Source organism: Phoenix dactylifera, chromosome 14, assembly GCF_009389715.1.
Source record: "Phoenix dactylifera cultivar Barhee BC4 chromosome 14, palm_55x_up_171113_PBpolish2nd_filt_p, whole genome shotgun sequence".
Classification (NCBI taxonomy): Eukaryota; Viridiplantae; Streptophyta; class Magnoliopsida; order Arecales; family Arecaceae; genus Phoenix; species Phoenix dactylifera.
Genome location: NC_052405.1, coordinates 3,941,097 through 3,955,125, shown reverse-complemented (window position 1 = coordinate 3,955,125; position 14,029 = coordinate 3,941,097). Strand labels below are relative to the sequence as shown.

The 14,029-nt window shown below is 41.6% G+C and overlaps 1 protein-coding gene across 2 annotated transcripts; it reads left to right on the top strand.

The window, feature by feature from the left end:
* Positions 1 to 33: 33 nt before the first annotated feature.
* On the top strand, positions 34 to 12,284 carry LOC103718327. Of its 2 annotated transcripts, XM_039133366.1 has the most exons (13): positions 34 to 334; positions 927 to 1,068; positions 1,203 to 1,339; positions 6,728 to 6,929; positions 7,000 to 7,238; positions 7,381 to 7,492; positions 7,613 to 7,757; positions 8,649 to 8,794; positions 9,289 to 9,461; positions 9,681 to 10,151; positions 10,240 to 10,295; positions 10,451 to 10,653; positions 10,740 to 12,284. In XM_039133366.1, exons 1-13 carry the CDS (start codon positions 86 to 88, stop codon positions 12,035 to 12,037), a joined length of 3,573 nt encoding a protein of 1,190 aa, XP_038989294.1. In that variant the 5' UTR covers positions 34 to 85; the 3' UTR covers positions 12,038 to 12,284. The 2 variants fall into 2 exon arrangements, with proteins under 2 accessions (XP_038989294.1, XP_038989295.1); XM_039133367.1 differs by lacking the exons at positions 34 to 334; positions 927 to 1,068; positions 1,203 to 1,339 and adding an exon at positions 5,926 to 6,405.
* The last annotated feature ends 1,745 nt before the right edge of the window (positions 12,285 to 14,029 follow it).

Here is a 14,029-nt window from a genome sequence, read left to right as displayed (position 1 = left end):
TCTGATCATTTTGAAGCACATGAAACTCTATAAGTCGCCTTTAGAACAAAGCTGGCTGCTTCCACCAGCTTTATGTCCATGTCTTATGATCTCTGTGAATAGCTTGGATGTGAGATTGGCATCAACACCTCAGATGGGTCTAGTGAATCTTCTCAAACTTCTTCTGTGGGGGATGCTTCTGTTGCATCATTTAGCTCAATCAGCTGTCTATATACACTTTGATCGACTGCCGCTGGCTCGAACAAGGTTCTCTACAGCAGTTTTTAGATACTCTATTATGAACCAGAATGGCCAAAATCTCTGTAGGAATCCAGGATGTTCCATGTATTGTGAGGTACTCCTCTACCATCTCTTTGTTTTCTAGTGTTCTGGAGTATGTTTGAACTTGGATTGTACTACTCAGAAAGGTTCTGATTCTTCATGACCGCTCACCTTGCTGGGCTCTGTATTGTGATGAGATGTTGCACTAATGATTTCTGATAACAAATTTGGCAGGCTGATGAGTCCATAATTAAGAGCCTTCAGAGCATCTGGAATTCTAATTGGAAAATATAGATATTTAGATTGCACTTTATAATGCCAACTGCTCCATGAATTCTGTTTGTATTTTTAATGAATATATAATTATTTGGAATTTAAACAAACTAGGGAGTCAGGTACTCATGAATTGTTGGCGATTTTTTGGCTGAGCTGTGTTCTTTTTTTTTTCTGAGAGACATTTTGTTTGACTGAAAGCAAAAATATCTTTTTGAGCAAATCAGTTCTCTACTGTTATGGATTGTCATCCCATCCTTGACCATTTGTTTTAATTATGTTGTTTTCTACTCTATTTTCATTGAGGTTGATAAAAATAGATGATCTTGTTCTGATAAGAATAGCATGCACTTATCAAATGACAGCTAAATCTATCCTACTTATTTGAACAGCTTGACAAGCAGCCCCTGAAGTCTTGCTCCACTGATCTCATGGTATTTGAAAATTTGACCACCAATCAATACCATAATTTTCTTGTTGTTGTCTCAACACCCACAGGAGAAAAGAACTCAACTTCTTATAACTGGTATATTGGTAAAGTTTCTACCTTATTAAAATAATTTTAGTAAATTTGTGTTGTCTTAACTTCTCTTTCCCAAATATCACCTTTCTTTAGCAATTTTCTCCGAATATCACCTGTGCAATTTTCACTTGTATTTGCATCACAGATACCATCCCACCAACAGCATTTGTTTATACTCAAATGAAATATACAAGTGCTGATAATATCACTGTTGGGATTACATTCAGTGAGGCCTGCACTGGTCAAGGTGGCTTCAAGTGTTCCAATGCTTCAAGTTGCGATGTGAGTATATTTATAAAAATGACACAGATTTTATTTTCATGTAACATGGATAATATATTATCTTGCATTGAAGCATTATGCATGAATTGAGGATTTTGATCATGTGTATATTTTGGAGCATCATATCTGGAAGTAAATTAAGAACTTCAACTCCATTAAAGCCTCTCTATCATTGTCATACTTAAACTGATTGAGTAATTAGTTTAAGATAACATATGCTTCTCTTCTCAGAACTTAATTTGTATAGGTTAAATTTGGTGGGTGTTTCACCCTCCTTTTCCCTCAAGAAAAAAGAAAAAAGAAAAAGGATCTGGTCAGAATTTGTTCCTTTTTTTTGCTAAAATGGGTAATTCACACTAATCTGGTATGAATACAACCAAAGAAATCAAAATACGATATATCCCGAAAAGCCCTTAGGGAAAGAGACCTATCAGTCTACAACACCTCGTTAGAATGACAGGCTACAAAGGAAGTCATCCAATATGTGGCTTTATTAGCTTCTCGATATATGTGCCTAATAATAGTAAAGTGTCTCCTCTCAAATGGTTCTAAATATCCTGGAGCAAGGGATTGGCACCCGCCTCCCTGGCTTGGCCCTGAATCCACAAAATCACCATGGAGAGTCACCTTCCCCAATGATGGATCCTATGCAACCAGGTGTACTCCATGTCCACCTCCATGTGCGCCCCATAGGAAATTGCAGAATAGCTGCTCAAGCTTTATCATAGAGGCTCTCGGCAAAATGGTATTAGACATAAGATATATCGGTATTGAGCTGAGGACAGATCTCACCAGGGTCAACCTTTCCATCATCAACGAGGACCTAGCTTGCCACCCCTTGAGGTGCTCCTAAATGCTCCGCTCCAAGATAGCACACTCACCTCTCCTAAGCCTCCGCCTGGTGATCAGCACTCCTAGGTAATGCCAAGGCTCCTCCTGCTCCAAGATGCCAATACACTCTCTAATGGAGTGCCTCAACTGGGACTTAGTCTTCATGCTAAAGTAGATGACAGACTTATGTAGGTTCACCTTCTAGCCCAAAGTAGCACGATAGTCCTCCAAAATCCTTCTAAGGGCAGTCACATTCCTCATAGAGGTCCTGGCCAGAAGAAGGCTATCATCTACAAGGAATAGGTGGGAGAGTGGTCAAGCATCCGGGGCAGGCACATAAGCCTCAAGTAACCGGTCCAAACAAGCAACCCATAGAGTTCGAGAAAGAGCATCAGCACAGAGAATGAATAGGTAAGGTCAGAAGAGACCCATTGCAGAGCAGAAAAAAATTGTAGAGGTGCCATTGATCAATATTGAGAAGAATGGGGCCCACACACAGCTTAGCAACCACCGGATCCAAACCTCGTGGAAATCAAAATTCTTCAAGGCATCAAGAAGGAAGTCCCAACTGACCGATTGTAGGCTCTCTCTATATTAAGCTTGATAGCCATAAGACTCCGGTGTTGAGGGGACCTCAACATATCATGCATGAACTTTTGAGCAAGGAGGACATTGTTGGTGATACTTTGACCCTCCACAAAAACACCTTGCTCCGAGCTAATGAGCCTGGAAAGAATTGGCTTCATCCTATGCACCAAAATCCGTGCTACTGCCTTATATAAAATAGTGCACAAACTGATCAGCCTATAGTGACTGGACTCTGAAGCATCCTATTTCTTTGGGATCAACATGACATAGGTTCTCTTCCATAAGTCAGCAACACTAAAGAACTACTTAACTACCGCCAATACCTTCTGAAAAATAGGAGGAACCCGTCCAAACCAAGTGTTTTGTCCTCCACCATGGACTAGAAAGCATCTTGGTTCTCCTTCATAGACACTTGAGCAATCAAAGTAGCATTCACCTGATTTTCAACTTTGCAGTGGAAAGGAGTGGGGCCCTCCCTTGCCAAGCCTCTCAGTCCACCTCAACCTAAAGAACTCAAAGATAACCTATCTGATCGCCTCACTATCATTGGTAGTTTGACCTGTATCATCCCTCAAGGTGCGAATCAAGTTCCTCTATCTCCTAATGATAGTTAACTAGTGGAAAAATCTGGTGTTCTTATCCCTCTCTTTAATCCACTAGACTCGTGACTTTTGGCACTAGAGAACCTCCTGCTGCCGTAACAAGGAATGATGGAGAGATAGCTTGGCTCTTAAAATAGCTAACTCCCCCATAGATAGACCACCACCCTGATCCTCTCGTCTGATAGCAATACTTGCCTCCACAAGCTCGACCCATCTGAATATGTTGCCCACCACCTTCCGATTACACCACTTCAATCTCTGCTTGATAAGCTTTAATTTGTAAATAACACATTACATGGTACCCCTCAAACCGGCACACACCAGGCTCCCAGCATAATATCTCGAGACTCAAGATAGTCAAGCCACAATGTCTTAAACTGAAAGGGGCCACAATATCTCATGCTCACATCAGTACTAACAAGGATTGGATAGTGATCAGATGCAATCCAAGGAAGGTGACGCACCTGGCAGCTTGGGAATTGTTGAGTCCAACTGGCAGTAGCAAAAACCATGTCGATTCTCTCCCAAACTCTGTTCTATCAAGTTGGTTATTGTACCAAGTGAATCTAGGTCTAGAGATGCCAAGGTCAACTAAGCCGTTGTCGAATATGAAGTCACGAAACTTCCTGTAATTAATCTTGTCAGAATAAGGCTTGCCCCTTTTCTTCTCGTGAGGCCCCTCAATACAATTTAAGTCACCCACAATCAGGGAGGGAATATTTTGTCTGATTAGATTAGAGGCCTCATCCCATAAAACCCATCGCTGTCTGTATTCAGTGTTTGCATACACACTCAACAAAATTCACGGAGGTTCATTTGGTACTGAGATAACCATTACAACTTGCTAGGTGCACTTGTGGAAGACATCCACAGTGGCCGCACCAATCTTCCACAGAACAATGATGCCCCCTTCCTCCCCTCCCCCACAAGACCACAGGACTCAATTGCATAGAAACCCCATGACGTTGGCAGCCGTCATCTGGCATGGAGGAGACTCCTCTTGACAACCGCATCTCAAAAGGTAAGCAAATAATGGATTAAGAACTTGCACTAGTCTCCTGAAGGCAGGGAGAAAAGAAAGCTTCCCCTCCCCCCTACAGTTTTAAAATAGATCTCCTGAAGGTAGGGAGAAAAGAAGATTTCCCCTCCCCCTAACATTTCTAAAATAGAATATTCATGCTGAAGGTTGAGGAGCACACTTGGGATCCCCTAAGCTAAGGCCCTCAAGGTTTAGGCTTGGCCCATTTACCTTAGGTCCACCCACCTACTCCACGGCTCGCTTGTTCCCCTCCAATGCCTCCTTGACTCTCCTCACCACCCCTTCATGCCCCCCCCCCCCCGAAAAAAAGACAGCAAAATCCACATGTGGCGAATGGTCATACTTCCATTTTGGACCACCGGTGACCAACCCGCCCCTTCACCGCCTCCGATGGATGACCCTCCGCCAAACCATGGGAAGAAGGGCACAAAGAGGCTTCGAATACGCCACCTTCCTTAGGCCCGACATTCATTGGGGCCACTGGCAGCACCATCAGTGGAGCCCTCTTAGCCGGCATGGTATCTCCATTCTTGTTAAGGTCCTCCACTAGGCGCTCGACCATCTGAGATAGCGTCGGAGAAGAAAGTCTCACAATAGGACCCTTTAAAGTGTCCACCAAAACCGGCCCAAATGATGAGTCTGGCCCACTAGACCCGCCTGCCTCCAGGCTGGGCTTCAGGGCCAAGGTCAAGCTTCTGGGCCGCTTCAGGTTGGGCTTCCCAGTTCCCACGTCCATCGTGCTAACCTCCAAGCCTCCCATTTAGTCAACTAGGTCATCCCCCTCCATTTCCTATTGGCTAGCCTTGATCCCATAGCAACTCAAACCCGGACCTCGACCCAGAAGCTCCCACCGCGGATCTGACATCCTGCTGCCAAGTGTCGCAGCCTCTTTTTTTTTTTTGCTGAAACGGATGATTCATACCATTCTAGTATGGATACATCCAAAAAGTCAAAAAACAACAGATTTCGGAGTGCACTAGGCAGCTCCCTCTCCCCAACCTAAAGGGTTTCTCCGAAGTAGTTTGCCACATACGAGGCCACCCAATCTGGAGCCTCGTTAGCCTCTCTGCACACGTGCTTAGCTTGGAAGGCCACCTCTCCACAAACCATGGCTCGGACGTCTCAAAGCAGGGGGTGATACTCACTCACACCACTAGCGCTTCGCTGGATTCAGCCAATAATCGTAGCCGAATCACCCTCAAGCAGTACAGCTCTAGCTTGCAACGCATACCGAACTACCCTCTAGCATAATCCAAACCGGCCCATACTACCCTCAGCTCAGCCCTTGGGACTGAGGTGTCGAAGATCTGACCACCATCAATCACAACTACCCTAAAAATCGGACCTCTAATAACGAAGCCTATACCTTTCCTCCTACCACCATCAAGCATGCATCCATCGAAATTGACCTTGAGAAAATTCGAGAGTGGAGGCTCCCAAATAAAAATCATTAATGAGATGCTATGCGAGTAGAAGTAGAGCTTTAGATGTCCCAAACTATCAAAGGACCATGAGAGATGAGCGACGGCGCAACCTTGTAAGCTCTTGCCACCCATCTGAGTCAGGTGGCGAGTCGGGCAAAGTCGGCCGAGGCGAGCTCGGCCGCGAGGAAAACAAGCTCGGCGCAGAGGACTCCGACGTTGACTCAGTAGTCTTCCTCGCTCGCTGCAGCCCTTTCTCCGCACTAGCCTGCCGGATTCTCACCGTGGCGAGCCACGGGCCGAAGACCGGCCGCCGCTCAACCTTCTTCCCGCTCGATCTCTGCCTTAGTGTCATCCCCGAGGTTCTTATCGCCCTCCACCATCATCGGTGTCGTCGCTTCTGCCCCCGGTTGCATCATCGTCTCCGCCCCCGGCTCCCGCAGCGGATCCTTGTAGTCCTCCCCCGAGTGCCCAACTCTCCCGCATTGGTCCTCACAGAATCAATTTGAAATGTCATTTTGCAGCGCTCAAGATTGAAGCTCTGTGAGGGATTGCTGTACTCATTGATTGTTTTAATATATTCTGGTGAGCTACAGCCCCTATTTCCTCTCAAGAAAAGATCGAAGCTCTGTGGAAGTAATTGGTTCAATTTTTTCTCATTTTGATGCCGTGAAATGTTCGTGCCATAAACTTGCACTTGACTATACATCATCTTTTCTTTTCTTTTTTATATTCATTCAAGATGCTCTTCTTTTTTCCAAATTTTGAGCAACCAAAAGACCCATGTTTAGTAGTACAAGATATCTCTACTGATGAAGTTTGTAAAAGCAAGTCATCAGCTTCTTTTGATTGATCCTTTGTGAGAAAATCACTTCTTTCTTTGGTAAAAGCCTGATTTGTTTTGTAGGTAATGATTAATGGGCCTGCCAATGTAGATGCATCGACATTGCAAATTGTTAAACCTGGCTTCAGATATAGCTTGGTTATTGTGTTCTCTTCAAATGTGATGTATGGGAGAGTAGTAATCAAAACGGGTGAAAGTTTTTGTTCTGATCAGGCAGGAAATTCATTCACAAGGACAAAGCACTCGATCCATCTTGTTTACTTTGGTAGGATTTTTATATTACCTTCTTCAATCTAATCATCTTCTGTTCTGATCTTCAATCTGCTCTGCAACAGATAGACGACGAGTTTATGCTGAACTAAGAACATTGATACCATCCTATGAGTTGGAGATTGGAAAAGTGCCAAGAACTGTTCTTGCCACTAACAGAACTGAGGAAATGAAATTTATTTTGACTTTCAGAATCCCAGTGATAAATTCGACAAAGGATATCTTGAATGCGTTGCAAGCAAATGTGGGCCGCTTTGTACCAGTTCCTACTGCAACACATGGGAATCGCCATTTCTGTTTTGAAGTAAGATATATTTGGCTCCTAAGAAGACCTCATGCTGTATATTTTCCAATCTGTTCTCACTAATGGAGAGGCCTGAAAGGCAGAGTATTAGTCATCCATGCTCTAATATTTAATGGATAGTTGCTATGGTTTTATTTTGCAGCTCAAAAATGTTTCAAGCACAGAAATTATAACAGTGAAGCTTATGCCTGATTCTATTTTTGCGCAATCAGGAATTGCTGTCTCTCCGGTTATGCCTATTGTGTTCCTTTATGGTACATTTCTCTCTCCATTAAAAAGGAAAACAAAAAATCTCCCTTTATATTGTCTCTTCTAGCATCATATTAAGTTCTCAAAACAGTTTTTTGCTAATTGATTATGGATTTGTTTGATAGATACAACACATCCCAGTGTAGTGCTGAGTACTAGCTCCCCTATAGTTACAAAGGAGGCCAACATCAATGTGGTAGTTGAATTTACAAAACCTGTTTTCGGATTTGATGCCTCAAGCATAGAGGTTGAAGGGGGAAAAGTTGCAAGGCAGGTGCATGTGTTGTTACCTGAAAACTTATTTCCTTTTTACTTGATTATTCTGTCTGCTTCTCTTTGCATCAACATCCATATTCTCACCCAAAAAAAAAAACATGCTTAATCTTATCAGAAATTGAGATGCCACCATATTTTATTGAGAAAAGAGATGCATCCATTATCAATGAAGAGAAATCAGAATACTGGTTCCATGGAGATTTGATTTATAGCTGTTGGAATGAAGTCCATCCTTTGATGGTCTAGCTGGCCACTAAAAGTCCAATATTGTGTTTTGTTTTCCATTAAAGATTCTTTTGGTCAGATTTGGCGCATGTGTGAAAGTCAGATTGATCGGCCAAACAACTTCATGCCTTTGCTATCTTTCATATGTTGCCGATCATTTAGCATAATCTGGTTTCATGTTTCAAGATTTTGGTTTCAGAAAATATATGTTGAATTATCACATAACACTATAGTTGCAGAGAATCAAAAAAGTTCTGAGGCAACGAAAATGAGTGCAATATAGATGCATTATAAGCATCAGAATATTTAAGTTTCAGAAGAACACATAATGGCATGATAGCAGGTCCTGATACTTCCCATCAGTGCAAAGTACAAATATGTATAGCTAAATTTGAAGTTTCGACATCAGCCTATCATAAAAATTGTCTCAACTGATTGCTATAGATTCGCCATGATGTACGTTAAGAGTATGTTTTACATTGTAGATTGCTTCTCATATTAGAAATTTTTGACTAATAATTAGACATAAGGATAAAAATGTTTTACTAAAAAGACCTTTTTTCCCTGGGGAAAAAAGACCTGATAATTTGACCAAAAAATGTTCTATTTTCTACAAATTACATGATATATCTCTCCTCATTTTGTTTCTCTTGCATGCAGACTGAAACAACTCTCGGAGGCTCTCTACTCAATGACTGTTGAGGTGCTAACTCAGACTATAGTCTCCGTCCTTGTACCTGAAGGCAAAGTGAGGGATGTCACTGGAAATCTAAATTTAGAATCTAACAAACTGGAATTGAGACATTGTATAGTCCCTCACTCTTCTCATTTGCTCTTAATCAGCTATTTTCATGCTTATTTTATACTAGAAAAGAATAGATACTTGAATTCTTGGTTGCCCAGAAGCCAGTTATAAACATGATATAATTCTTGTTGTGAGGGTGGTTACTTTGAAAAGAGTATAGGGTTCATGCACAAACCTAGAGCATTTACATATCACAGAGGGCAATACTACAACAATATCAAATTATCATGAAGAGTCATTAAGAAATCACCCTCACCACTACAAACACCTTTCTACCACAATATCACTCCTCGCTCCCTCTTCCAAACACTGGATTCTTTATTCTTTTCTAATAAGTTGGAGGAAGGTCTTTCCTTCCTCCACTTAACCTCAAAAAAAGAAAAAAAAAGTTTCATAGGCCCATGTGACTGTAGTAAAGAAGAAGTCCCTATATTTTCTATGAAAGTAGGTCACATATATCTTTTATAGCGTTCTGATTCTTATGTTCACATGTAGATTTTGTGCCTGCTGTATCGGTTGCACTGTACTCATTTGCGACAGCAGGGATTCTGGCTACATCACTAGCAGCTGCTGTTGTTGCAGTCTCCTCAGCAAATCTAGCAGCAATAGGCAGTATAACGAGTGGGGTCAACAATGAAGTCATTTCAGATCCATCAAGAAATCTTCTGGTGAGTGTCAACATACACTTGTGAGCTATGTCTCTCAAGTTTTTTTTTTTTTTTTTTTAAACTCGTTCCAAAATAGGAGGGGTGGAGGCCCCAACTTCTCTCTAGATGATACTTGATTTCTGATAAGTTGCTCCAGATTTAACTTTAATGAAACAAAGACAGAGGAGTCAATTTTCAACTAGGGTAGATAATAAGTGGGCACAATGTTGTTTATCCCAGGGAATGGCTGGGCATTTGCAAGTATTTGTCTTGTCAGACTGGTATTCAGTTGGCTTGCCCGCTGAATATTCTGAGACAACAAGAGGCCTAAGATGGCTTCTTCCCAGAGCAAAGCTTCCATGGAAGAAGGAAGACACGCCCACCTGGCCCAACTATCCTTCATCTTACATAGTTTTCAGTAATATCTCGAAGAAATATGACAAAGGATCTCTTCTTGGTATCAAAAGAGGACAGCATTCTTTAGCTCCGCGTTCAAATTGTGCATCTACACCATCAAGGCAGCCGATGATCTCACCAGATTCTGAGATTTTTAAAAAAATTATGGAGCGCAAAAGATCATGTGAAGTTAACTCAGCTCCAACATATAGAGGCTCTGAATTTGGTATGTTCAAGCAAAAACAGAATGTGACCATGGCAGATATTCCTTATGGGCAACTTCTCAATTCTGAGGAATATTTCATCCATTTCTTGGTAAATATCCACTTAAAAAGTTGAGTCTTCTGTGAATTCTTGTTAACCCTTCCATGTGATGGTAATTGTTCCACATACCTTGCTGCAGAGAGGAGAACCTCTGTCTGCAGCCAACGTTATTAAGAAATTAGAGAATTATGAAGGGTAAGGTCTACTCTGGTCTCTCGCTTTTTGTTTCCAAGTTAGGAAGATATTTTGCAACATTTTAGGAAGATAATCTTGTCTGATGGAGCTTTCTGAGGCATGGAATATGTCATCTTCTCTTCAAACCTTATTGTTTTGCTCTTTGAAACATGAAGATGGCAAGACTTAGAAATGAACTTGTTCTGGCTTGGAGTGGGGGGTGGTGGCCTGCTCATATTGCATTTTATCACACTACTCTTTCTAAAATGGAGGACAAGAACATCAGTTCATGGGCTACTCTCCATTCCACGCTTTGAACTCTTCCTCCTCTTCCTCATGCTTCCATGCATTGGCCAAGCATCGGCTTTCATCATTAGAGGTAAATCTCGTCTAAATCTTTCTTGACCTTAAAGAAATCTTTCAGCTTTTTCTGGACTCCATGCTGTTACTACCATTGATTCTCAGGTGTCACTACTAAAGGGATAGTCGTCGGTGCCTTGTTCTTAGCCATTCCCACTGCAGTTTTCTTATCAATCCTATGGTTCCTCACAAGCACTCTATTCATGGATAGTATGTTCCTATACAAAGAAGTAAAGTGCACCGATGCAGATCATTCAAGGTGCAGCCAGCTTTCCAATTTGTTATTTGGTAGGAGCACCACTGGAAAATGGTTTATGGCTGAAGGAACGCCGACATCGTTCCTCTCGCGATTCGGTATTCTCTTTGAGGACCGGAAGGGTCCTCCATTGTTTGTCTCTGCTGAAACAAATGATCCAAGTAGCATAACAAAGTGGACTGGCAGTGGGCAAAGTGGCATTGGAAGAATGAGAGCACTAAGCTCAGCCGACGGCAACGAAGAAGCTGGTGCTTCTGAAAGGCTTCTCGGGTGCATCAGATCAGCTTTCCTCATTTTAGATCTTATACGAAGAGTTGGATTGGGAATCCTTTCTGCAGCCTACTCAGTTCCAAGTCAGAGCCAGTGTGCTATAGCTTTCAGCATCACAATGTTGCAGTTCCTATGTCTCTTCCTCCTCAAGCCATATATAAGGAGGGGAGTTCACATGGTGGAGAGTATATCACTTCTCTGTGAAGCCATTTTATTCGCCCTCGTGTTCGACGTCAATCACTTCAAAAATTATACAAACCAGCAGACAATTGGCATTATGATGCTCCTACTCCTCTTTGTTAGCTTTGTTTCACAGATTGTCAATGAATGGTATGCTTTGACCAAATGCCTCCTGAGGATCACACAGACACAGAGATCTTTTAAGCTGGGACTTGAGTGGATCTGTAAAGGCCTTGTGTTGCTTTACCTTCCAAAGAAATACTGGAGCAGACTCATTCCTGGATCCACTCAGCCTACTACTGGCCTAATTCCTGTTGTACCACCAAGTCCAGAGGTTGAATTGGAGCACAGGAAATCTGAAACAACAATAGCCATAAGCCAAGCGAGTGCAACAGTGGTTCCTGTGAGCATTCCTAGCGTAGCTGACCGCGGCACACCGCAAGGAGCAATGCAGACAAACATGGATTCAAATCCACCACGATGGCAGGTGCCAATCCAGAGGAGCAGAACAATGTCTGCAAAAGGAAGGCTGTCGCAGAGTTCTAAGTTGGCGCGGGAGAGTGATATGAAGAAGCTGAGGAAGTTGGCAAGAGCTAGTTTTTTGGTTAAACATCAGAAGGCTGGAGAGGGGAGTAGTAGCCATGCTCCAAGAGAGAGTCATCTGGATGACTCATCATCAAATGGCTCTACAGCTTAATCAGCTGGAGACAGGCAGTGAGGAGATGCCATGTGGACTTATTTGATAAAGAATGGGATGATGCTAGCTGGATTTTGGTGTTGGCTAAGCGCATCATGCATGCTGTTATTTTTATGATAAGCAAGTATTGGTTCTTGTATCCTATGTACATATAACTGGTGCTTTAATGAAGAAATTCTGGGTGTACAACTGCTAGCTCTTTCAATTCTCCTCAGGTAAGGGAAAAGAAAAGAAAAGGAAGGGAAAAAAAAAAAACTGCTAGCTCTGTCAGTCTCTCTACTTTGCAGAAGTAGACGCCTATCCAAACTCTTTTCACTGCAAGATGAAAACAAAGGAGCAAAGTTCCTAGGTTTCATGTCACTTGGAATCAAGATTTGGTTGTTTGCCTCAACAAGGTAAAAGAGATGATTTCTCAAACCAGTTGGTGTGGATTGTGGTGAAGAGCATACGTTTTTAATTTGAATGATATCACTAGCTTAAAGTGACATCTTTTTTCGTTTCTCAATATAAGTTTGTTGGATTTTTCCCATCTTTTTTTCGACATAAAGAAAGAGGGGGAGGGGGGTGTTCTCTGGAGGGGTATGTATGTGTGCTGTGTGTGCTAAGAGTGTTGGCTATCAACCTATATTGTCCAGGCTGCGTTTAGGAACTTTGTATTGAACATTTTATAAAACTTTCAGAGCTCATAAAACTATTGAACTTTTTATTTTCTTAATAGTCTTTAGCAACTGTAGAATTTGGGAATACTATTTTTTTTTTAGTATTAACCAAGGTTCGCCATACCGATACCGGACTTCGTATCGGTGCCACACTAACATAGTATCGATACGGTATGGTATGTGGTGCGTCAAGCGTACTGAGTATTGGTAAGCCACCAGCACCAAACCGGTACAGTATGGTATGTTTGGTATCGTCTGATTCAATACAGTACAGCATTTCTTGGTATGCACATGGTCCAAAACTGAACGGTGTTACAATAAAATGGCAGCAACTTTTTTGATAAATTATTGGAGACTTCCTGTTTGAAGTCAAGCTTAAAGCTGAGTCCATTTTGCTACAGTAACACTTCGTAGCTGTTACAAATAGTCTTGTTATCAACATGGTTGGTCATCTTCTCCTTTTTCTTTTTTCAAGGTAAAACAACTCCATGATGTGAATGGTGTTCCAATTCACATCATTATCACACGACTCCAGATCCAAGAGGGGCATGAAGCAAAATCCAGGATGACTATAATGACATTTATAAATAGTTGAAACATCATCAGTTTACATTAATGAAACAAAAAATAATTAAATAAATAAATAACTCCTGGTAGGGAGCTACATTTTTACCAAGTTAGTCGAGAAAAACCATGCATCAGATTCTCCATTGCACCATTCTCTCAAAGCAGCCACTTCTACCTCCTTTCAATCTGAATAACTCCCCAAACTCGATCCAAAGAATCCAAATGCTTCATGTCGATCTTTGTTTGACTTATTTTTTGTTCACAGCTTCCCCATTAAATTTGACTTCCATGGTAGGGTGGCAATTAATGACCTAAGACATGGACACGACTCTCAATTGATCCATTTTAAGCAGATTTAGGACAGGCATAAATAAGTTTGGATCATAAACATGTCAACCCATATAGACCCATTTATTAAACAGATCAGATTTGGGTTTAGACCTTTGAGGCATTCAATAATTGGGTTGGATTAGGACATGGCTTATTTAATCCATTTAAAATATACTTAATGACTTGTTTAACTGGACTCACTTAAGCTATTTAACACATCTTCATTCATTTAACCCATTCAAAGCATACTTTTCTTTTTCTTTTTTTGGTACAACGTTCAAAGCTTACTTAACTTGTTTGCCCTATTTAACTTGATTCAACCTGCTTAGTAAATGAGTTATGTAGGTTAGATCAGATTATCTATTTAATAAAAAGATTAAGTTTGGATCCGAATCTTTGACTTGTTTAATAAACAGATCAGGCTGAAATTGACAAA

Bases quoted from the DNA above. Each gene is read 5' to 3' on its own strand.
- LOC103718327 (XM_039133366.1), top strand. From the start codon at position 86: ATGATCTCTGTGAATAGCTTGGATGTGAGATTGGCATCAACACCTCAG. The intron at 7,239-7,380 runs GTAAGATATATT...TTTATTTTGCAG, and splicing joins ATCGCCATTTCTGTTTTGAA to CTCAAAAATGTTTCAAGCAC. The intron at 9,462-9,680 runs GTGAGTGTCAAC...TGTTTATCCCAG, and splicing joins ATCCATCAAGAAATCTTCTG to GGAATGGCTGGGCATTTGCA.